At 38.5% G+C, this 24,919-nt stretch overlaps 2 protein-coding genes across 5 annotated transcripts; both read left to right on the plus strand.

Annotated features, from left to right (window-relative positions):
- The first annotated feature begins 637 nt into the window (after positions 1 to 637).
- Positions 638 to 8,917, plus strand: LOC107219105 (sterol regulatory element-binding protein cleavage-activating protein). Of its 3 annotated transcripts, none has more exons than XM_046737315.1 (13): positions 638 to 1,230; positions 2,632 to 2,853; positions 3,072 to 3,305; positions 3,389 to 3,569; positions 3,771 to 3,916; positions 4,012 to 5,110; positions 5,197 to 5,470; positions 5,956 to 6,995; positions 7,093 to 7,252; positions 7,336 to 7,519; positions 7,675 to 7,814; positions 7,965 to 8,176; positions 8,269 to 8,917. In XM_046737315.1, exons 2-13 carry the CDS (start codon positions 2,738 to 2,740, stop codon positions 8,446 to 8,448), a joined length of 3,966 nt encoding a protein of 1,321 aa, XP_046593271.1. In that variant the 5' UTR covers positions 638 to 1,230; positions 2,632 to 2,737; the 3' UTR covers positions 8,449 to 8,917. The 3 variants fall into 3 exon arrangements, with proteins under 3 accessions (XP_046593271.1, XP_015512717.2, XP_046593272.1); XM_015657231.2 differs by lacking the exon at positions 638 to 1,230 and adding an exon at positions 1,399 to 1,779; XM_046737316.1 differs by lacking the exons at positions 638 to 1,230; positions 8,269 to 8,917 and adding an exon at positions 1,399 to 1,779 and having other exon boundaries at positions 8,041 to 8,177.
- A 6,363-nt stretch (positions 8,918 to 15,280) lies between these two features.
- Positions 15,281 to 22,849, plus strand: LOC107221297 (facilitated trehalose transporter Tret1). 2 transcript variants are annotated; one of them, XR_006903876.1, is made up of 6 exons: positions 15,281 to 15,604; positions 19,346 to 19,572; positions 19,705 to 20,118; positions 21,256 to 21,833; positions 22,019 to 22,453; positions 22,519 to 22,849. XR_006903876.1 is itself a non-coding variant. In XM_015660277.2 (5 exons), the coding sequence occupies exons 1-5, from the start codon at positions 15,570 to 15,572 to the stop codon at positions 22,340 to 22,342; spliced, it is 1,578 nt and encodes a 525-aa protein (XP_015515763.1). In that variant the 5' UTR covers positions 15,281 to 15,569; the 3' UTR covers positions 22,343 to 22,849. The 2 variants fall into 2 exon arrangements, 1 of the variants encoding a protein (XP_015515763.1); XM_015660277.2 differs by having other exon boundaries at positions 22,019 to 22,849.
- The last annotated feature ends 2,070 nt before the right edge of the window (positions 22,850 to 24,919 follow it).

The raw sequence follows: 24,919 nt of genomic DNA on the forward strand, positions 1-24,919 counted from the left end.
TAAAAAAACAAAAAGAATATACGCATGAAAGGATTAAAATACAGCAGAAGTCTAACTGTTTCTCGACTTCTCTCTGAACATCGATCAGTCATAAGTATATACCACTGGAAAAAATCAGTGTATGCACAGTAAAAAAAATTGTCACTGGGAGTCAGTGAATTTTCACTGATTCAAATATACAGTTCCATTTATTCTGAGAACCTTTAATAGTTAGGCACTATAGAACAAACTTGTATCGGCTCCATAATTTCAGTTCTACCAATATAAATATATGTAATTAATTATTTCCCTCATCTTTCTTGCGAAGAGGATAGTCTATTGCCTTTCAAACAAAATCTAACAGCAGAAGTTATACCATTCGGATTTTATAAATCTAAGCGAGCAGTCTGACCTAGCCCCTGATTGATCGCCACAATCGTACACGCCCCTGACGTACTTGGCATGATTTTTTTTCTCGATCAAATAAATCATTCCGCGGTGAATTCTTTCCTCTGTGCGTAATACCCACATAACGATGCACCGAGTACGAGCGCTTACATTGCATATCAATATAACGATCTACGAATGCATCGATGTATGAAAATTTTGCCTTGCCACCGTGCAGGCCGTTGTACGTACGTATGTAGTGTAGATTTGACCGCTGCAGGTCGCGTATCGATAACTATACAACGCGTAATTAAAATAACGTACGTCATAAGCAACGCACACACGCATTTTCTCGTAAATAGGCGGGATCTCGCGTGAAAGGCGAGAGGCGGTAACATGCGTGTGTCAATAAATCGTCGCAGTTGGTTTCGGAGCAACGGCAACTAATTCAGCAGCAAAACCGAAGCTCCGAAGGCATATTTATGCGTCGCTTCGCGCCCGCTAGCTACTCGCGTTACTTAATTTTATCATTCGGGCGTTAACGTGCAGTTGCGTTTCATGCCTCTACCGATTCTGAGGGCACCGATTCAAGGTTCTACTTTCGTATGCGTGCGTTGCGTGCGCGTGTATTCACGCCGTAACGTGCGTGCGACGAGGAGTGATTCGATTGAATATATTTGTCTCTGTCACTGGGAGACAAAATTATCCTCCGATGGTTTTCATTTCGATATTTCCGCACCTTACACGCGGTGAATATAGTTATTGACGGTGTTTGTGCGCGGACGCTGCTACTCGTCACAACGAAATCGGACTTCTCGTGCCTGATAAATGGTTTAAAAATAAATGACTGTCGGTGACTTATAGGTATGATACAGGTGCATACCCGACGTACAGTATGTATTCCGCTACGCATGTATGAGTCCCTATTACGGTATTTCGCCTCGGTGCACGAGTGAAGTTTCACATTGAATATTGGCTTCTTTCCTGTGCGGTGCACCTTGAAACTCCAAGTTTTTAAACTAACTATTCACGCGCGGTGACACACGCAGTAACATACGTAATTGGGCATCTTGTCACGAGCATCGCGTCGTCGTAGCTCGGCGTTTCGCCGAATTAAATATGACGTCTTCGATTTTTAGACATAGTGGAAAATTCATACGGATGAAGATTGAACGCGTTAGCTTTATCAAATGATTTATTAGTGTGCGTTTTGGTCGAGCAGACTTGCCGTCGACGGTTTACTGCCTACCGCACGGCAAGCATACCTGGTAACATAACACAACATAACCACACTGCGAACATAACCTCAAAGCGGACAACGACGGATATCTCTCTGTCCCACTGGCGGAGAAAAGTTTGGAGAGAATACGTGTCGCGTCGACGTTTTGTCGTCGTGGGGTATTTTTAACGCCTGTAAGTACATTTCATCCCTCCTCCCTTCACCCGGATTTTCGCTGCGTTTAACATCGATAGCCGCAAAGATAAATCCGCGCTCCCAGCGATTCGGATTCTTTCCACATGTATATACATATAAACGTTATTTCGTTTTTAATACCCGAGGCGAAACGTAATTGCGTCATATTTAGGTTTTATTCAGAACCGGAATTCCAACGGATTCCAACCGAGCCCAACTACTTTATCACTTCTAGATAATATTTGACTAACCGCAATGCAGCCCGTCGAGGATGTTCCACTTATTCAGCTAAAAGCTCCAAAAATATCTACGGATTTAAAGTGGTTTACTTATCTTGTGACAAATTGACCCGCTGTAGTTTTCTATTTTTGTCAATATCGATGCTACGCTTCACTCAGAGGCTTTGGAAAATGTTGATTTTCAATTAACGCTTCAATGTATACAATGCTCTTGCTAAAATCACTTTTATTCAAAAATTGAATTTTGTTCGAAACATAATATTCTTTAATTTAAACTCTTGTGTGTGTGTGTGCATTTTCAACCAGCGTGCCGGCTTCTAACCCTGTGCGTTCAACAATTTCTTCAGAATCTCGTAACCATGTGTGGTATTCTATCAAAATGCAATTAAAAACAAAATATAAAACGTCACTGAAGATTCTCCTTCTGAAATTTCTTGTATTTTGTTAATATAAGTTAAAGTATTTCCTAAGAAAGACATAACATCTTGAAGTACACTAATTCAATGAAAATTTATCTGATCATTCAAGGTGGGACGATTGAACTGCAGTCTTGCCTTGTTTATTTCTTCTATTTTTAAATGATCGCCAAGTCAAGTAACTTTTTTATTACAGATATTCAACAAGTCACTAAATCCAAGCCTATATGTTATCAGCGGAGAAGTGACGCTGGAAATTTGTCTCTGCCTAGGATATGTTGGCAACGTGTCCTTGATGTGAAATGTCCCGCAGCCTGCCGGACAGAGTGGCAGGGCTTTATTATGCCCACGGCCTATTCTGTTCATCGCATCCCGTTGCCGTAATTTCATTAGCAATATCTGTCGTTTTGCTATGCTGGTTAGTCATTATATTTATCATTCTGGTATATCTTATCGGTAACATAATGTCATTAACAGTTTGTTGAAAGATTAGTCCAAGCATTCGGGGCAAAAAAAACGTTTATCTGCTTGACCGTATCTGAATGTTTGGAAATACTGCATATCGAGAAACTGATATATAACAAATGTTTTTAGCAAATCAGTACTGCGATTGATATTTATGCAATTTTCTTGTAGCTATCCTCTAGTGAATCTTCCTATGCCAGGAAATGCTCCTCGAACAATAATAAACCAAACAGAGGTGTTTGTTAACGGTTCGGAAACCCCTGCGTTATACGTGCAACAAGTAACATTGAGGGTGGGAGTTGTCCCATGGACCGAAGACCTCAGCTTGACGGATGCATTCAGAGGACCGCTTTATGAAATATTTAATTTATTGGAAATCATTAGAAACTATCAGGACCCAGAAACGTAACGATGCAACTTTATCAATGGATTTTGTTCCTACAGAAAAGATTAGTTGCCCAACTTTCCATGCACATTTGTTATTTCAGACTAAAGACCCTTGGTCAGGTTTGCCTCCACGTCGAGGCTGTGAAACGAAGAAATGCCAAAAAACCAGATGTTCTACCGGAATACAACTGCCTTGTTTTGTCACCTGCAAATCTATGGCAGCAAAGTTTGGAGCTCTTCAATCAGGACACCAATCTTATCAACACTATTTACTCGTATCAGGTAACTAACTATCAAAAACTCAATCTTTTCCTTTCTCACGCATGTCATATCAGCGATTGAATCTAACTCTCCGGCAAGGTTGGGGGCTTAGAGGAACTTGTGAAAAATGTAAAAATCTCTATCGATATCCCAACAATACTGGTGCAACCAATAGCTTGAAATGATTGACGCTTGAAATATAATTCTCTAATGTTTGTGTAGAATCTGCAAAAGAGCAAGATCAGCCTTGCAGAAATAATGTTTGGCATGAGCCTGAAAGAGACCGGAATAAAGCGTTATCCTATTCGCGTCAGGCAACGAGTCATTCAATACGCCGTGACAATTGTTCTCAAAGAACACGATCCTCGGTAAGTAATGGAGTTGATTATTTGAAACATTTGGTATCCAGATTTTTTGTTGAATTTCAGGTTAAAACTAATAGTTTTCAACTGGTGATTTACAGATTCATAAAAGGATTGAAACATCGACTAACAATGTACTATCCTCTTCATCAGTCGCCAGATAAAAATTCATCATATACGCTACCAGTTGACGAAACATTGCACATATTTTATCCTGGTGAATTCAATTACTGCGATTTCTTTCCGCTTGTCATGACATTTTTTGCCTTATTTTTATACGTTTATTTTTCTGTTCGTAAAATCGAGCTGATTAAGTCTAAAATTGGGATGGCGTTCAGTGCGAGTATCACAGTCGCTGCTTCCTTATCAATGAGCGTTGGACTGTGTTTCTTTTTCGGATTGACTCTCAGCCTGAGTGGAAAAGAAATATTTCCATACTTAGTTCTGGTCGTTGGGCTAGAGAACGTACTGGTTCTGACAAAGAGCGTCGTTAGCACACCGGCTCATCTAGACGTGAAAATCCGCGTTGCTCAGGGCTTATCGAAGGAAGGCTGGTCAATAACTAAGAACCTATTAACCGAGGTCACTATCTTGACCATTGGATTATTTACATTCGTTCCGGCCATTCAAGAATTTTGTATTTTCGCCATTGTCGGATTACTGAACGATTTCTTCCTTCAGATGGTATTTTTTTCCACCATTCTCGCAATAGACATCAGGAGAACCGAGCTGTCAAGCGATACGTCAAGATTTCATTTACCAAATGGTCCATCGATGCGTAGACAACAGTTCACAACATTTCAAAACAAAAAAGGCAACATGTTTCGCTCCAAATCACATCCAAGATTAAATGGCCTGGTCAGCAATGGCCCGACAAACGTCGTAGCCCCCAACACTCAAAACACTCCAACGCTTGTAAAGATACCAAAACGCTTGAGGCTTGTTCATTTTTGGGCAAGAACAAGGATTTTTCAAAGAGCATTCATGGTTTGGATGGTAGTTTGGATCAGCATGATTATATACAACTCGGGTATCATTGAACACCTGATTAGATTGAGCGATCCGTCCAAACACGAAGCCGACATTGACGGATATACGCTTGATAGGCCACGGACGGTGAATAATTACATCGAATTCAACACTGTGAAACCTTTATTCACGTCGTCTTCGACACTTCCGCCAAATCATTTGAACGATCAGGTGAATAAATTAATTGACAAAATACGTATGAGCGGTGAAATTTGTTTGCAAAAGAATTCACTACTCAAAGTAATCATTTTTCTCAGAGTCCGTTATCAAACAATATTACCGAAGAGCTCAACAAGTTACGCCCTGTTGATTTTCCACCCTGGAATCGTTTGTCGTTGTACCACTGGTCGTCGATTCATTCATTGTACAACATATCGCTGGCTGGTGAACAAATATCGATACTTCCTACTATCAAGCTGGCTCATGCTGTAAACCCTCAGCTGGCTAGGCAAATAAGCAATCCAAATGACATACAGCAGTTCCAATGGCAAAGCCTCGCGACAGCTGCTCTTGACCCCTTGGATTTTTCAGGTGAGCAGTTTCTATTCAATATTATAAATTGAATTAATTGCCCGATTGGTTGTCTAATTTTTTTTTCTTATGCAGAAGCACTCTAATGAACTTTGTAGTTAATCACGTCCTAAAATCATAGGCGGTAATGTTATTCTAGACAAGTCTTAGACAATGTTTACTCATACTCCCATTATTCTAATTAATAAGTATATTAACGAATCTACATCATAAAACTTGTCTCAATATTTAGTCTAGCCTTTATGATCTCTAATGCTACGGGTAAAGATTCCTACGCTAAAAAAATTGATTTTGATAAGAATGCGCTCTTGACATAGTGTTATTGACTTATCATATAACCTATGACCTTAGCAAAAATATATTTGAATTATCTTCAAAGTGGCAACCATCGCTCGTACTCATTGGCCTTCAAATTTTTTTTGTTTTGCCTAATTCTCGATTACCCCAACTTCCATAATCTACTCATTAAAATTTGATTATTGCAGATATGGAAGTACCAACCAGATCTGAAGGACGAGGCTTTAATGCTCCTTTTGTGCCATCTAGTCCGATGGAAATATTTTTGGCAGCTTTGCTATGCCTGATCAGTGTAATAGTCGTCGCTTATACAATGGTAGTTCTCTATCGTTGTATTTGCAGCAGGAATTATGCAGAGTGGCGGGCTAGTTGGCACCAGCAAGAGAAGTCAAACGATTCCGTGACTCAACTCGTCATGGAAGCTGTGCCTTTGGTACTGGAAGGTCATACCCAAGAAGTCGAATGTATAGCAACAGACGGAAACACGATAGCCAGTGTATGCTTGGCTGGGCATATCAGAGTTTGGGATTCCATATCGGGAGAACAATTGGCTCACATAGACAGAAAGCAATTTTTCGGTAACTCCGCAAAGGATTTGAATCAGACGATTCCAGACTCTGAGGAGTTAATGTCAGATTACGAGAGCGGTTCCCCTCCATCCAGGGGCGAGATGGAAACTGCTAATTCGTACGGACTTTACTCAAATCTGAGCGGCGCTCAGGTGAGAAAAAGGAACGAGGGCATGTCGTACGACGTTAGGCATTCCCCTGGCTCTTCGCTGGACTACGACTATCAAATAAACGAATATAGTCCAGAAAAGCAGAGTGAGCTTATGCGCAGAAGTATCGACAGTAGCTTTAACTTCCCGGATTTAAGGTCGACCATAAACACCAACTTCTCTGCCATGAAATATTCACCCGTTCAAAAGAATTACGAACAGGGTTTTGACTTTGGCGATCGATATAAGCAACTGTTCGAGGAGCACAGGAAATCAATTGACGAAATTCAGAAGTCCGAAATTTCAGAGCGCCTTACTTTACCCAACAATCGATTGAACAATACTGAATCGATTAGCAGCGTCAATTCATTGGGTACAGATAAAACGGTACAAATTACATCCCAAAACGTATCGCCAATTTGGTGCATCGATTATCAAGAAAACCTCATTGTAGTCGGCTGCGCCAATGGAAATTTGGAGTTTTGGGAAGGAACTACTGGTTTGCTCAAGGTATACTAGGTGTTATATGATTTCCATTAGCTAGTCCGCCCCATTCTAGTTTATCTATATTAAAAACTGTTATTAATCTAATAAACATTTTGTACAGTGTATATTTGACGACGGATCAGGACTTGGAATATCTGCAATTAAGTTTATCGGCAACAGGGTAGTAGCGGCAAAGTTGAACGGATCTTTAGATTTTTTTCAACTTGAAATATACAACAGAGGACAGCACATGGACTGGTGTACAACTTCGTACAGAAGAAGTAAGCAAATTTTTTATATTCTCTCCTCATCTTCTCCATTAACTTGAATGAAATATTCTGATCCACGTGTACTTTCTTTGAAGCACACAACAGAACACGTAGCGTAGGGTCCCCTATGGATATGGATAATTTCATCCCTACCGAAGATAATCTGCGCTGTATGAAAATTGGCTCCCATAGAGCACACCAACAGCCCATTACAGTTCTGGACAGCGAAGGCGGTAGAGTTCTTACCGGTAGTCAGGACCATACGCTTAAAGTATATAGGTTCGTAATGCTTTAATATGAGTCTACAACAATTGACTGCTTATCGAATTTTTTAGACCCTCTTCGAGAGTTTGACCAAGATTGAACTAATTTCCGACATTCCATTCTTCCTCTGAGTATCCCTGTAACAACAATATTCGTTCACTTTCTTCCAGGTTAGAAGATCAATTACCCTTGTACACTCTGCACGGTCATTGCGGGCCGATATCGTGCCTCTTCATTGACAGGGTCAGTCCAATGACCTCTGGAAGCGGATCTCAGGATGGGTTGTTGTGCGTGTGGGACTTGCTGACAGGTAAGAAGTTGAACAAAACACATAAGCGAAGATTTAAAAGTTTACCATTTAAAAGGGAATAGTAAATACCTAATTTCACTTCCCAAGCAACACGTGATACTCGGAATTCGAAACCATATTCAGGCTCAAAGTCTATTAAATTCTTTGCAGGCGCGTGCATGTACAGCACGCAAGCTCACGACGGAGCCGTCGCAGCGATAACTTGCTCTGCTTCGTATGTAATTAGTATAGGAACCGACGAGAGGCTGTGTGTTTGGGAGAGATTCCAGGGACACTTGTTGCACGCTCTTCCGGCTCACAGGGCTGCCTACAGTCCGCAATTGGTTATGCTGACCCATCACCTGCTCATTACAAGTAACCAGGTACCAGCATCGACAACTTTGCCATAACTCTATGTACGAGGAACTCGGATGAATTGTCTGATTAAAATATCGTTTGCAATATTCTCTTTCAGGGATGTTTGGTCGTTTGGGACGTGAGGACAGGAGAGGCCGTAAGAGAAGTGAGACTGGGTCACAAAGACAGTTGCATCTTTGTTAAACAAATGCTGGCGCTGAGAGACAGTGTGGTTTGCGACTTTAGTCGACAGTTAAGGATAGTCAGGTTTCCATTGGTATATGATAAGGTAGACTAAGGATATGTACAACGCGGTCTGTACATAGTGTTAATTCATTTTTTTTTTTTTTTTTTGTTTTTAATCATGTATATTACAAAGCGTTTCCATCGAGAATGACGGACGTGGCGTCGTTGCATATTTCCCTGGAATTTATGAAGGACAATATTCGAAAATTTTACATAAAAACGTGAACGAGAACTTAATGCTTTCGCTCAAAGTAAGATATAAAATCAGTCGGTGGTTTTATGATTTTCAGAAGTCTAGCTCGACAGTGAGTTTTTTTAAATTGCTTCTTTTTTAGTCCACTATATTGCTATTTAAACGGTTTCTTGACTGGGATTTGTTATATTTGATTACAAAAAGATTGTGTACCGAAGTTTTGTCTCGGTAGGTGAAATTAATTTTTAATGCTAATATGTTGTCCATTTTTTCCCAAACCCTTGCAAGACGTATTTGTCCTTTAAGCGATTAAAAAATATATACATATATATATTAGGCTGATTCAAAAAAAACGGCTAATTTTTCTTTTTCAAAATCCTCACATAAAAACTTTCGAGAAGGTGTGAAAAGACGCTTGTAAAAAGCAGAGCCCTTAATATTATTATTAAGAGGTCGCGCATCGGGAATTTCTATTTCCCGTTTAAATAACACAGGAATAAATTTTTTTAAATTGTGCAATTTCGTATTTGTGCAACGGCTCATTGAATTAGCGGACCAAAGCATATTTTTGCAGGAAATTTGACGCTCTACAAAAAAAGTCCTTACAAAGTTTTCGATAGTCACACTCCTTCAAAAGTTATTCGAGGTCAAAGTTGAACTTACAAAAAAATTCAATGTTTTTTTTTTTTCGATGATACTATGAATCTTTTCTCATTATTTTGTTGTAAAGATATATTTAATAAATATATCTTACTCTAATTGGGCTTTTTCAATCATTAATTTTCCCATCGAGTCAATATAAAGTTACTTTACAAAAATGCGATGTTAAATAATAAACATGTTAACATGGAGAATCCATAACTGATGCACTTGACTATTTAAAAATGTAATTGTTCCGAAATCTATCCTCTTTATAACAAAATAATGAGAAAAGATTCATAGTATCATCGAAAAAAAAAAACATTGAATTTTTTTGTAAGTTCAACTTTGACCTCGAATAACTTTTGAAGGAGTGTGACTATCGAAAACTTTGTAAGGACTTTTTTTGTAGAGCGTCAAATTTCCTACAAAAATATGCTTTGGTCCGCTAATTCAATGAGCCGTTGCACAAATACGAAATTGCAAAATTTAAAAAAATTTATTCCTGTGTTATTTAAACGGGAAATAGAAATTCCCGATGCGCGACCTCTTTACAATAATATTAAGGGCTCTGCTTTTTACAGGCGTCTTTTCACACCTTCTCGGAAGTTTTTATGTGAGGATTTTGAAAAAAAAAAAATTAGCCGTTTGTTTTGAATCAGCCTAATATATATACAGTAGATAAATTCGGATTGAGCAGTCGATTTCTCATTATTTTCGTTTGGATTACTGCTAAAAACTAAGACTGATCCAGGTTGTACCAATTGAAATCGGCGATCTTTGTTCCTTATTCACTAATCTCTATTCGATCGTAAGTGCATTAAAGTAGAAAAATTTTTTCTTTTTATTTCACACAATCTTGAATCGTTCGCAATATTACGCATCCGGTACCACATCGATTTAGGTATATTTGTACGTATATTTATAAAGATTTACGTAGTTGATTTTAGTAAATGAAACTATATATACATGTATACATTTACACGTACAGGTATATCATATATATTTATGTACAACTAGAAATAATAACAAATTAACAATTTAATATATACATGATATTGTATGTTGCATTTGCCAAACCGGTGCTGTTTCATAAGAGAAAGAGAGGGAGAGAGAGTAAGAGAGTGAAAGAGGGTAAAAACAATTGAGAATGAAAGACCAAAAAAAAAAAACAACTTATTTTTACGCATGAATGATATTTTCAGCGTCATTTGACTTCAACCATAACCAATTTTACAGTAAGTTTATCGTTGACGCGGTCAAGTAATTACCAAATTGTTTCAAGTTTTAAAATTATAAAAATTCTTCACGTCCCCTTAGAGGGACTTGGATGGTATTCTGTTAATGTTAAATTAAACGTAATTGACGCTATTCTCTCAATGGTCTTCACCGACGAATCCTCAAATATTTTGATGTTGAAGTCTCTTATTGTCAGCATAAATTTTCCGGTCTCACGAAGTTCATTGACGAATGTCCAGTCCTCTTTTCCCCTTTGACAATTAATGTAATAACATGCATACCTACACGAGTGCCTTCGATTAAACTGTATTCATTGTTGTTGTATTTGCTGCCTATCATGTCTCATGTAAGTTTTGTCTTGGCACTAATAGAAACAAACACTAATGGATCTGTATTATCAGTTGTGAGGATGAAGACGAACAAGTTTCGTCCCGAATCATGTGATTAATTTCATTTGTAGAAAGTTTCGAAACACAGAGAATTGAATGAACAAAAATTAAATGCAAATTTGTTTTTAAAAAACCTATTTAAGGAATCGTGGTGTTCATTCCTAAACCCATGCTACTTGACGAGTTGGAACATTAGACACGAGACTTTGAAAGTAGGGTCTACGGATATTTTTCTAATTTTTCTAGTACGCTTGACATTCTAAATGTGAAATGGCAACCATAGCTTCATTTGTGATGTGATCCACCTCGGAACTTTGGCGTTAAAAAATTCACGTAGCCGTGAATCGAGATAAAAATAGAAATTATTGTCTCGTACCTGAGGTCAGAGTGCCATAGTTCATAAGGAAAGTACTCGAGGTGTATCTCACTCATTTTCTTCATTCTACGATATGTCGTAGTGTACTAAAAACTTTGGACACGTTTTTTTAAACGTGCTAATTCGTTCGTTTGAGGGTAGAAAAATACCTGGGGTACTTTTCAAGTTACTAGCATCTTGGAGACAGAGTCACAAAAGCCTTAAGTCTTAACGTGTGGACTGTAGATTTATTTAGAGATCTAAGTATAAGTAACGGCTATTTTTTTTTTTCTTCAAATTTTCCATGAAATGGAAAGGTATTTCAGATATGCTTCATTAAACAATTATATACGTATTGAGCCGTAGAAAGTGTCACTTTGAAGAACGAAAACAGGCGTGAGAGCGACATTTTCATATTCATGCCAAACAAACATCGTAAAGGCATCATTATGACAGCTAAGATAAGAAGCGTCAAGAATTTTACACAAAGCAGAAGGGAATTCGAAAATATCGAATTCGATACGTTGATACGATACAGGTATTACAATCAAAGCTGGTAATTCTTTCATTGGTATACATAATGACAAAACGTCAAGTAAACCTATAATTTATTTATTAATTGCAGATATTTACTTGTATGTCGAGATTTCTCAATTATTCTTAACATTGCTGTAAACATGTACGTATATTAAATTACGAATGACCCGGACAACCTTCATTAATTACGACAATGTCGTTCTACATAAAAGTTTATTTATTACTTTATTCTTCATTAAAATTTACAAAAATAAAATAAACAAAGTTAGATCTCGGCACGTGTAGCATTAGACCAAATCAATATTATGATAGTAATAATAGTAGTAGTACTTATTTTAAACATCCTAGAGATGATAATTAAATTATTCAATTTTTTATATCTAGCGAATCAATACATGTACGAAAATAAACGCAAGCCAGATTATAAAATTAATTCTAAAATGCCACATCAAAGTTGCGTATGATTGAATAATCATCGATTGTCTGAAAATGAACCAAAGTACATTACATTTGCGTAAAATTTATTCGCTCTAATGAATCGTGCAACGTGAATATATATGTAAAATGAAATGCGTTTATAATACGAAGAGCTCACTAATATCAAAAGTTATTAAATCCGCGTAATTTTTATAACTTGTACCATACATATATTATATATAGTTTATTCGAATAGTATAAAACACGTTTTCAATCAGCTTGTTCGGTTATTAATAAATTATCGTGATTGATACCTATTAATTCTGTCAATTGCCTCCATCACATCCTTCTTCTGATCACCTATTTCGAGCATAAATTACATTCCATAACGTTTAAAACAAATGGTAAAAAAAATTATATCGGTATTGATACCGTGCGCACTTGGCGTACGTCTCGCATTCGTATTTAAACCAGCGGTTCTGTGCATAATCTTTACTGCTGACTACTTGAATGTGAAATTGCAGGCAAAGGCTAAGATAATAACATTATTAATTTACACGCGTACAACGGTGATTTTATCGGAGCAACGGTGTGTACAACGTGTGTGACATGTAAAAGTCAGGGATGGCTAACTAATCTCAAATGTCGACCACCCATAGAGGGAAAGGATTATATTGAGATATTGTGAATTTGTATCACGGAAATGTGCGATTGAAATGACTAAAAATTTTGTTGAACGCACCTTAATCCTTTTATTTTAAAAATATGAAATTGTTGTATAAAAACAAATTAAGCTTGTTTCTAATTTATGTTTTTTGTTGAATCAAAAGTTCAATGGTTGAAGCAGTTAATGAATTTTGTTGTTACGACAATTTTTTGTGATTACCGAACATTAGAGTTCACAATACTTATTCATCGGATGATATCATTTATATTTCGCTGGGCCAAATCATTTTGACAAACTAATTAAATCGAAATCGCTGAATTGAAGTCATCGTATTCGGGAACAAATGAGGGATACTAGATTGAAGCGTATGGACCCTAAAAAAATCTAATTCGTTGGTTTGAGAATTCTTTACCCTCCGAGCCGAATTAAATGAAAAATTATACTTTTTGACAGAGTCATGTACTTTTTATAGCCTTGCATCGATCGATTGATCTAATAGCCACGATCGACCGGTTGGCAATGCCTGTTATCGGCTAATGCATAGATCCGGCTTTCACGAATTTAAAGATGTGCCGTCTCGACTTTGGAGCACTGGTTAACGTTATCGGCTCACGCATCGTGCAATTTATTGAATAGTATCCGTTGCCCGCAGTCTGCAGCAATTTGAGTTGACCTCTGAGTATAATTGAATCATATCAAACTTGTTTGAGTTGAATCAATTTAACGAGTGCGTCTCGAGTCGTACGGCGAAGTAAATTAATTAATCACTCATAAAAAAAATCAACGCTGTTTGCCGCAAACAAAGGTCAGCGTTAGTCGCGTGCACAGATACGCGTCTCAATTAATAATAAACAATCACACGGAGCAAATGAATACATTTCAATTGAGACATTCTGTATACTCGTTTTTGAACGAAAGTTTTTATTTCATCCGACGAGGCAAGATCATCGCAATATTTTCTCGAACGTCAATACAAACATCACGCAGACTGCTTGTATAAACAATACGTGCATTTTCTTCGCCTTGCAAATACGTTTTCTACGAATGGTGTAAAAAATTGGAAAATTATTTCCTCACTGGTATCGCCCTCCACGTATACCTACAATATACGTTTTTCTTCATACGATTGTCTGTAATTAATTTTCATGGTTCTCGCTGATTAAGAGTAAATGATATTCTTCGTCTCAGGAGGGGTTTCCACGTGTGCATATGCAGTTATAAATTGCAACGTCAAGGTTAATTAAAATATGTAAACAATTGCGCCAAACCGTTGATTCTTACTCATTGATATGAAAAAACAAATATTTTTCAATTAATCCGCACTATGCGAATTAATTACAGACATCACTTACACAGTGATCACCTATCTAACGAACCAAAATTTAAAAAGTCGGTAAACGTATCCGCGACACTCATGATCAGCCACATGCGGACAGAGACTTGGTTTTTAGGTTTCTTAACAAAAGTTGTACTGTAAATGTTTATTCTAAAACCACGCGATTATTTTAAGCATGTCGTATTCGATATATTGTCCAACGTACCAGGTCAGGTTAGTGTCGTCGTAATTAGGTAAACCAATCGTCGTATAACCTCAGACTCCTTTACTTTCACTTGTATTCCGCAACGGCCACGAAACCTTTTACGTTGTCTCTGTTTCTTGCGGCACATAACGCATTCGTTACCCCTGCATGTCTACACACGATATTTCAGTCTTGAGTTCCTTCTACACCGAATCTCATCATTGTAAACTCTGGGTTAACGGTGCATAGAAAATTGGTGAACATCTTTTAAACTGCTCGGAATTTGCGGGTTCCTTCAGCGCCTCGGATACATCTGAGTATCTCGGGAATTCGACTGAATCGCAAACAGTAGCTTTCCAAAATTGTTCTGGTACTCATAGCGGCTTAAGAGTAACTCATTCAAAATTAAAATTTTTTTTATAATCATTCACTAAAGATGATCGAAGAGTTGGACAAGTGATTGTTTTCTCGTTTAAACAGAAATTCACGGTTACTTTGATCATTCCAAGCAAATTATGCGAGTATCCAGTCGTAAAAAACTTGGTCTATACATTTGGGTTTTTATTTGGTGATATCAAGACCAGGTTAAAAACTATTTCTTAATTGGATTATATAGGTTCGCTCTCCCGGAGCAATAAGATTTTTTCAAGCACATGGTTTTTTAATTGGTCTTGAAAAGTACTAGATTCCGATTTTGGAACGAGCCGATGGCTCGTAGCTCCATGAAATCCAACTTTGCCGCTGACCACGAGCTTCGAGAGCTATAAGTAAGAATACGCCGACGTCGCTGAAGAAGCGTTTTGAAAACACCTTGAGAATGGAACGAAAAATTGAATGAAACGAAGACTACCGGGGTGGGGCAGAAGAACCATTTCTTAACGCATAGGTACGTAGATGGTATAACAGCCGGCGTGAGGTGAGGTAGTGGAAGTGTTGCCGATGTTATACAGTGGCGAATTTATGTCAGTATGCTCGTGGATTCTGAACGAAGTAAACGGAGTGAGCGAAAGATTCAGCCGGAGTCTATGCCTCTGCGGTCTTCGTCTCTACGTAATTTGAGACGTATTCATTTCGCATCGCATTCGCGCGATCGCCGAACAGTCATCTGACTTGATCTATTGTCATGGAAATTGTCTGAAGAAATTTGTTATAACGGAGAATCACGAATTTACTGCAATTGTCAAACGAGAAATCATTGGCGCTACCGCTTCCAAAATATGGGACCTTCCTCGAACCAGGATCAGACTATAAGGTGGGTGAGAAGAATGAGCGTTACGCAGATTAACTTGACAATGTGTAGAACAAATTATTATTACATCATATTTCACGTTGAAATCAATTTTTCTATCTGTTTTCTGTCTGTGGCTATTTTTTGGTAATGCACGAATGCCAATTCTATGCAAGATATTTTAAATCCAAGCTATTTTATCGATTTCAATCCCGTGCATATGCTATATTTCGAATCGTACAATTTGACGATGTCGGCTGGTCGTGAGCCTTGAAATATACATATATATATATACATATATATATATGTATACACAAATATTAAGTTCCAGACTTTACACGGTCTACAGAATATCGGATTTACTTAGAACGGTCATGAATTGTTATTCGTGACGATAATGTATATTACTATCTAAGTCGCCGGTATAATCTCAGAATGTGTAGAATAATTCTCGATCCTTCAAGTTTTTCAACACGATTATAAACTGCGTGTGATACATGCATGAATATTTGTTACAGTTTTCACAAAGTAAACCTCTTATATAAAATCATGTTTGTATTATCGCGCTTAATGCTCCTGATACGAGGCCGCTTTATCGTGTATTAGAAAATTTTTTTACCAAACCTGAAAAAACGCAGGCAATTTCATTTGCAAGAGATGATTAAATTTAGGTTGCAGAATGCTGCTACGAATATTATTAATAATTTGAATACGCGGGAGTTAAACTAGATTAGTTATTTGTTTATCATTATTTCCGTAGATTTTTATTTCGTCATTATACATGATTGTGAGTGTCAGGATCTTCAATCAAATTTATTTAATAATCATTTTTTAATTAAACATTTTTCTTTTACACGAAACTCATTGCCAGTAGCAAAATTAGTTGACACGCATCATATGACCACGTGCATCCTGGCACGCGTTAAAACTGACCTTAACAGTCAAGTGTCAATGATTATTAATACGCGATATCAGGCTGTTATAGAATAAAAAGAAATATAAATGATCGTGGTCGTGAGATAAATATCGAGAAAACGTAAAAGATTGAATAATTTTCTAGTTCTGGAAAAAATTTCTGTCACAAATTTCTGGATCGCGTTGTCATCTACTTCGTGATCATTTTTTCGAATACAATTATCAAGAGTATTGCCACATCGCATGCTGTACTGAAAATTATTGTAGTTTACAAAGAGATACCACTAGGAAAAAAATTGAAGTAATTTTCACTTTGCGGAGCTGTTAAGTTAATAGATTATGCGACATGAATTCTGGAAAATGTGATCCCCAAAGCCGCTAATTATTTTTTGTGGCTTTTGAACACCGGTTACAAGTCGTTTTGATCTATATCGAACAAATTCATGATTATATTGTCGTAAATTGAAAAATTAAATACAGAATTTATGGGGCACGACGGGCCTTCTCCAAAAATGATTTGAACAAGTACTTTTTTTTTCCAACGACTCTGCATCCTTTAATTCTGCCTGTGTCGAATGAATCATTGATTATCTATCAACATGTACAACCAAAAAAATTTATATTCCCTTCGTCTAAGATATCATTTTCAAAGAATCTTGTATAAAAATTCGTTTCAGTCCTAAAAGAATGTTGCATACTTTAATTAAATACATATTTAACCAACCTCTAATAATGTCTCGATATTGGAAAGAAAAGATTGTTTTTTTTTTATTTTCATTCAACATTTTCCAGGGGGTCCATTGTACCCCACGCAACCCGATATATTTATAGTTGCTGTTATCGTCGATCGAAGAATACAATTCTAAAAGCTTTTCATAACGGCTACCGACATATGGCGGCTATCAATGAAGCCATCGGGCGTCTGGATAATCAAAGCTACCGCTGCAGACGATGACCCGCATCGAATGAAAGTCATTAAACAATTGCAGTACATCGGTGAATGGCTTCCATGTATCGCTTCACTCCTAAAGCAACCTGTAGGTCCATTGTTGCAAGAGCAACATTTATTTTTTGGCATATCATATCACGTATGACTGATTGAAGTAATACACGCACACCGCGTCGTAGTTGTACTTTTCTATTATGCCGCAAATTGGGATGCAGTAAAATGGTAATTGTTTGAGTAATCGCCGTTAAATGCACGCAGTGTAGGACAAGGCTACCCGAGCTCATTGTCGGTAAGAGTGAAACACTCGGCACAATTCTATAAGTACGTAGTAAATTGACGCGTCGCTGCCGCCTAATCGCTTAATATTGTTGTCTCATGTTACATCACATTCTTCTACAATACGCATGTACCTTACGTTTATACACGGAATTTTTGAGACTGACGCTGATTCCGGAAAAAAGAAAAAATATGATATTGATTAAAAAACTTGAATAAATTCACGAAGTCTTTATTCCTCCACGTTGAAAACGTGAATCTCTGCTATGCGAGATGAAATCATTAATATACTTTATTACATGGAATATTATTGTAATTTTTGAATAATAATTAATTTTAGAGTGTGACATCCGGTCGTTGCATCATGACTAGTTGCAAACATGCAGCATCGCGGCTCTGCACGTCACCTGCATTGCGGATTATCGCCACCTGTATAACGATGCGAGGATTATGAAAGTGTCGCGAGCTTAATGACCTTCTTACAGCCGTAGAAGTGCACTTGACTGTGCACCGATATAACTGAAATAGTGCGCTAATTACAATTGTAATACACATACATCAAGATCCATACATCCTCTTATATTCTCATTCCAGCATTGCAGTCTGTGATGGGATTGCGCAGTTTACGCCAGGTCGTTGTACTTGGACATATTATGCCAGTATTAACGTAGAGCTGAGAAATGAAATCGTTTCACAATGCAAATTGTTATTTACCTACCTAACCAATAAACCGGTTTGAAGGGGATTTTTCATCGTGTCATACGTCCTGCCGTATACCCGTTATTGCACATACATATTTATTTTTCGACGCGCAGTACGATTGCTGCTCAGCAGATTACTTGTCGGTAGAGTAATTACGGGCAGTGCGATTTACGATCCTCTGTAAAAGTTAAATTATACCTACAACAATTGTAATATTCTCGGTGTGATTTGCGAGGCGATAAAAATGACGAAAGGACGCGTTTGACTGAAAGAAAAATTGAAAGAAAAAAAACAAACACATTGTCGTACAAATCTAATGAGTTACTAGTGTGATGGCTATCCGGTGTTACACAAGCAGCCGTATTATTTGGCTCTGGAATATTTTTTCCTCGCAAGGTCGATATCGAAACAGGACGCCTAATGTCATAATTATCTTACGAACGAAACTTCAAGAGCTTGAAGAATATCCGTCTACTGATTGTGAGAACCAACGTGCCAGGCTTTGCTATTCAGAATTAAGCTTCGTCACTGCGAGATAGTTCACCGGTACGTTACGAATTGTCGTAGACCATGCATATAACGGTTAGCTACGTGGTAATAGGTGAAGGTTGTAAGCAATAAGGAACGGCAAATCCAAGCGTCCAGTTCGTTCAGCAGGAAATTAATTGATTGGTCCTCATGAGAGGACTGTATAACGGTGCTTATGAAGCGCGACGGAGCTACCGCGCTATCTTTTACCACTGAATAAGTTTTAGGAGGAAAGATAAATCATACCGGCCCCAACCGGTATCTGTAGTAGGATTCGATCGAATCGTTCATTAACACCGAGGACTGCGAAAAATGTCAACGATATCTGAAGTCAAAGTTATTCAAAGAGTAAAAGGATACGAAACCCTAAAACTATTATGACGACAATGTTTCAGTAACAACCGGAAATTGCCACAAAACGAGCAGAATATAACGTCGGGACCAGAGGTGATAGCGGTCTCAAAATCGAGACAAGCAGCTCCGCAGGTACTGGCAGTCGGTGCAAAAAACCTTTTATTACTGAGCTATGGTTGTACAATTGGATTTAGCACCATTCTCCTTCCTGCTCTGCAGAAAGCGGAACCCGAAATTGATGTCACCCTCGACGAAATCACGTGGATCAGTAAGTCACGCGATCATTGCGAATAGCGCACTAATTATGCTAAATATTTTAATTACCTTGAACGAAAACGGTATTAAACCTGAACAAGGAACCGAAAACTTTTAGGCCATTAAATTTCATCACTTTATTCAGGTAGTCTCAACTTGATCCTCGTCCCTGTCGGATGTCTGGGCAGTGGATTAATATCTGGTTACCTTGGGAGAAGGAAGACGATGATGATATTAAATGCTCCGTTCATCGCTGCCTGGATTATGTACTATTATTCCTACAACTCGTCCATGCTTTTTTGTGCCTTAGCCATGACGGGGCTTACCGGTGGCCTCTTGGAAGCACCGGTGCTAACGTATGTCGCAGAGGTGACGCAACCACACCTTCGGGGCATGCTATCAGCGACTTCGACCATGTCCGTAATTCTCGGCATCTTTATTCAAATGCTAGCGGGTAGCTTGACCACCTGGAGGATGGTCGCTCTCGTAAACATGATGTTTCCGATATTGTGCTTCGTCTTACTGTGTCTGATTCCCGAAAGTCCTCATTGGCTCATTGGTAAGGAGAAGGAAAAATCATGTAACGTTTATTTACTACTGCGTCCGTCCGCAGTGGATGCACGGAGGGAAAGGAACTCTTGAACCAACGAAACAGATTTTATTGGTGTGCATTCACTTAAATCCGGTATCCCTAATTTCTTCCAAATACGACGACTTTAATTCAACGATTTTGATTTGGTTAATTTGCCAAAATGAATCAGTCAAGCGAATTCCTTGATTCAACAAAAGCCTTTCTTGTCGCGATGGTGTGAAGTATTCATTCGAGTGAACCTGTTGATGCGTTTCCGACATTGAGTCAACTAAATATGATCTCATTTCAAGTTTATATGTTGTTCCTCCAAGTCGCATGTTCGTTGACAGAAACAATTAGGTATTTCAAATGAAATGTGTACACGAATCTAGCCAAGAAAAAATTAACATCGATCGAATGCCATACTTTGTTGATCTAGCCGGAACTGTTTAGCGTAATCAACTGGTTCAATCGGTTGCACCAATTTGTTTACGAGGTAAATGAAACAACACATGCGTTGAAAGAAGTACAGAATATAGTCATCGTAGACGTCAGTACGTTAGTATTATAAACGGCTACCAGGCGGTGAACTTTCTCGCTATGGAAGTAGCTTTGAAAATTCTCATAAAACTGGGTCGTCACCTTGAAAGTCAGAATTTGTACATCTACGTATACAACCATAAGGTTTCAGGTATCACCTATCAAGTATCGGGAAAATGCCACAAAATATCGCGTCAACGGAATTACAAATGATATATCGTGCGATGAATACGTCTTGTGCGCTTGAGTAATTCTAAGTTTTAGCCATCGCAAATGATTTTTGTGACAAAAAATTTCATTACCTGCTTCAACGATTGAACTCTTGACTCAACAAGAAAACATGAACTGGAAAAAATTTAATCTGTTCCGATACAACGATTTCATATTTTTAAAATAAAAACGATTGCGGTGCGTTCAATCAAATTTTTAGCCATTTCAATACGAGGTTGAAGTTGGTAACGTTATCGTAATGAAACATTGGGGAAAAAATCACTATTTTCTTAATTTTACAATGATTTTGAAGAAACCAATATTTCGAAACACAAGTGCGATATTTTTCGCTCATATTTTCTGGGACTTTTTCAGAAAAGGGGCGCATGAAGGAGGCTTTAAAGGCGTTGCGCTGGCTTCGGGGATGGGTGCCTGCCGACCACGTCCGGGAGGAATACAACACCGTCTGCGAGTCCATTCAAAAGCCGCAGCAATTAGAAGCAGCGGGTGGAGAAAGAGCCTGGAGGCACTACACGAATCGCACCTTCTGGGTGCCCTTTTTCTTGGTCAGCTGGGCCTTCCTTGTCGGTCACTTTGGCGGCATGACGCCGTTGCAGACGTTCGCAGTGTCTGTCTTCGGTGAACTTCATGCGCCCATCGAGCAATTCAAAGCCACGGTGTTTATGGGCGCTGCTGAACTCCTCGGCACGTTGTCTTGCGTAATTCTGATACACTTTACTGGAAAACGGATTATCGCCTTGAGTTCCATTCTCAGCACGGCCGTCTGTTTCTCTATCGCTGCGCTTTACGGTAACTTGATCCAGCGAGGCCTCATCATAGGCGAAGACTACTCTTGGATTCCAACTTACGCCTTGATTGGTGCCGCTTACCTTAGTCACTTCGGAATTAGATTGCTGCCCTGGATACTCATAGGGGAGGTTTTCTCATCACAGGTACTCTTGCACGATTATCCATGTAGCAATTTTTCTTCCATCAACATTAGTTTTATGATTTTTCAAATCCATTCTCATTCGAGAGCATGTTATATGTTTATATCACCTGCCACTTCGACGGATTTATAATAACGGATAGATTTGATTCTTTTGAACGTTATGCTAATAAAACGAAATGGTTTCAGGTCCGGAGTGTTGCAGCGGGTGCAGTCAGTGCTTTTGGATATGCGTGTGGCTTCGTCGTGAACAAGGTTTACCTCTACATGAAAAATGGAATGACACTGGCCGGTACATTTTGGTTTTACTCGGCGGTCGGGTTTGTGGGGGCCATCGTAATCTACTTCATTCTGCCGGAAACGGAGGGACGGACTCTCAGAGAGATCCAGGAACATTACGCAGGAACTCATGATCTAAAAACTAGGCCGAGAAAAGAAGATCTACCGATTAAAGAAAAATGGACTGTGTCTAACCCGATTCCAGTGGTCGATGATGTGGAAAGTAAGCTCTAAAGTGAAAGTCAAGGTCTTCCTACCTTTAAATGGGTAACGGAAGTCAGAACCTTGATAATGTGACGAGTATTACGAAACGGTTGTGAAACTCAGAAGACTAGTTAGTTTGAGGTAACGAGTTCAACTACTTTAAAAATAAACAAACAAGTTCTGCGGTATTTATTGTGCATTTTCAGTTGCAAAGATTTTCAAACACTCGAACCTGAAAGGAATGCATGAGTTTGCAAGGCATTCGTACACGAAAGTGGGAGCAGCTGCATGTTCATCGTTAAGAATAATATCAAGCGGACACATCCTCAGATTTACCGTATCTATTTTTAATACACTTAGAAAGTCATTTTTTATTTCTGTGAATAATTATTTTGTACAAATCGTCAATATTATTTATATCTAACGATGACATTGAGGTAGCCATAGTAATTATTTGTATAGTATATTTGACCTCCTGTTGTGATTACTATAATGATGTACCGGTAAGATAAAATTTTTATCAAGCATAAATATATTGTCAATGATTCCATACGGTTATTCCATATTTTGCATTCATCTACAGTAAAAATAACGGTTCGTATAACGACGCTCTAGAACCCATTCCACACAGTGGAATGAAAACTACTATAAGCGACACCGGGCCAACTTTGAGAGAATATGGGGCAAAGTATCCTTCAACATTTATCTCAGTCCACATCTATTTCTGAATCAGTTGGTTCGTTTAATTGTATTATCGATGTTTCAGTTTTTTTATTTTAGTACTTGACGTACAAATCGGCCAAAAAAAGTTCCTGATATTGATACTACAGAAAAAAGTAATAAGATTCCAAAAATCGTAACGACACTGAAGCGCAGAAATGCTTAAGTTGATTGTTTGAAACAATTTTGGAAGAACGATGCAGACATATTTAGACTTAGTCTTGTATTAGTAACCAGTGGTAGTGCAGGAGATGATAACAATTTTTGATTCTACGGTGTTCTAGATGTCTTTTTTTAATTCCTGGAGGTCTAATTAGTGGAACGGGGGTTTTCTAGATCGATTCTGTGCCGAATATTGCTAATTTCGAAAATCGTAAAAAAGAAACCCATTTGTATTTTCAAGACTTGATATTTCATATTTTGCCGAATGCTAAAATTAATTTATGACCACGTTCCGATGTGATTTTGTGAAGGAAGTCTTTTTTTAATTCCTGGAGGTCTAATTAGTGGAACGGGGGTTTTCTAGATCGATTCTGTGCCGAATATTGCTAATTTCGAAAATCGTAAAAAAGAAACCCATTTGTATTTTCAAGACTTGATATTTCATATTTTGCCGAATGCTAAAATTAATTTATGACCACGTTCCGATGTGATTTTGTGAAGGAAGTCTTTTTTTAATTCCTGGAGGTCTAATTAGTGGAACGGGGGTTTTCTAGATCGATTCTGTGCCGAATATTGCTAATTTCGAAAATCGTAAAAAAGAAACCCATTTGTATTTTCAAGACTTGATATTTCATATTTTGCCGAATGCTAAAATTAATTTATGACCACGTTCCGATGTGATTTTGTGAAGGAAGTCAGGTGCGGGTAGCCTAAAATAAGTATGATCAAAAGCGGATCAAGAGTTTACACAGTCGATGAACGAAAATTTTTCACTCATCTTCATCGTAATATTTCAGCTGTTGATCGTACGCTGTTTTCGAAGTCTTTTTTGGAGTTCCGAGGATTCAATTAGGCATTGAAGGTTCCTCAAAATCGATTCTCAGACCAAGAATTTCTTACCTTCAAAAGTTGCAAAAAAGGAAACTGACTAACTCGTTTTCATTTTTTGAGCTAAATTCTCGTGGATTTTGAAACATGCGACACTAGATTTATTCTGACCCACTTTCGATGTTCTGCGAGAAAAACGTTTGCGCCTAGTTCCAAATTACTACTAGGAAAGTTATTAGGTGTTCTGTCGCAGATTTCATTCGAGTTGCCCATGGGTCCTGTGCTGCTTTCGGCTTTTTTTTATAGTATGGCTCCAGATCCACTACCTGGAGAAACGCGACTTCAGGAGCGAGCGCTCCTAACTCCTACCACCTCCAAACACCTCCTACCATTTCCTACCACCTCCTACCACCTTCTATTGTTAACGAACACCTCCAACCACCCCCTAATACCTTCTACCACCTCTTACCACCTCCTACCACATCCAACTACCTCTTCACACCTTAGACCAACTCCTACCACCCTGTACGACCCCCTTGCACCTGGTATGGTAGGGTATGAGATAGGGTAAGGTGGGGTAGGGTAGGGTAGGGTAGGGTAGGGTAGGGTGGGGTAGGGTAGGGTAGGGTAGGTGCTAAGGGGTGGTAGGAGCTGCTAGAAGGTGTTAGGGGGAATTGGACGTGGTAGGAGGTGGTCGAAGGTAATAAGGGGTGGTTGAAGGTGTTAGGGGATGATTGGAGGTGTTCGGAAACGGTAGCAGGTGGTAGGAGCTGGTAGGAGGTCAAAGAAGGTGGCAGGGGGTGGTTGGAGGTCGACGGAGATGGTAGGAGGTGTTTGGTGGTGGTAAGGGGTGGTGGGAGGTGTTTGGAGGTGGTAGGACGTAGGAGCGCTTGTCCC

The sequence above is a fragment of the Neodiprion lecontei genome, chromosome 4 (genome assembly GCF_021901455.1).
Source record: "Neodiprion lecontei isolate iyNeoLeco1 chromosome 4, iyNeoLeco1.1, whole genome shotgun sequence".
Taxonomy (NCBI): Eukaryota; Metazoa; Arthropoda; class Insecta; order Hymenoptera; family Diprionidae; genus Neodiprion; species Neodiprion lecontei.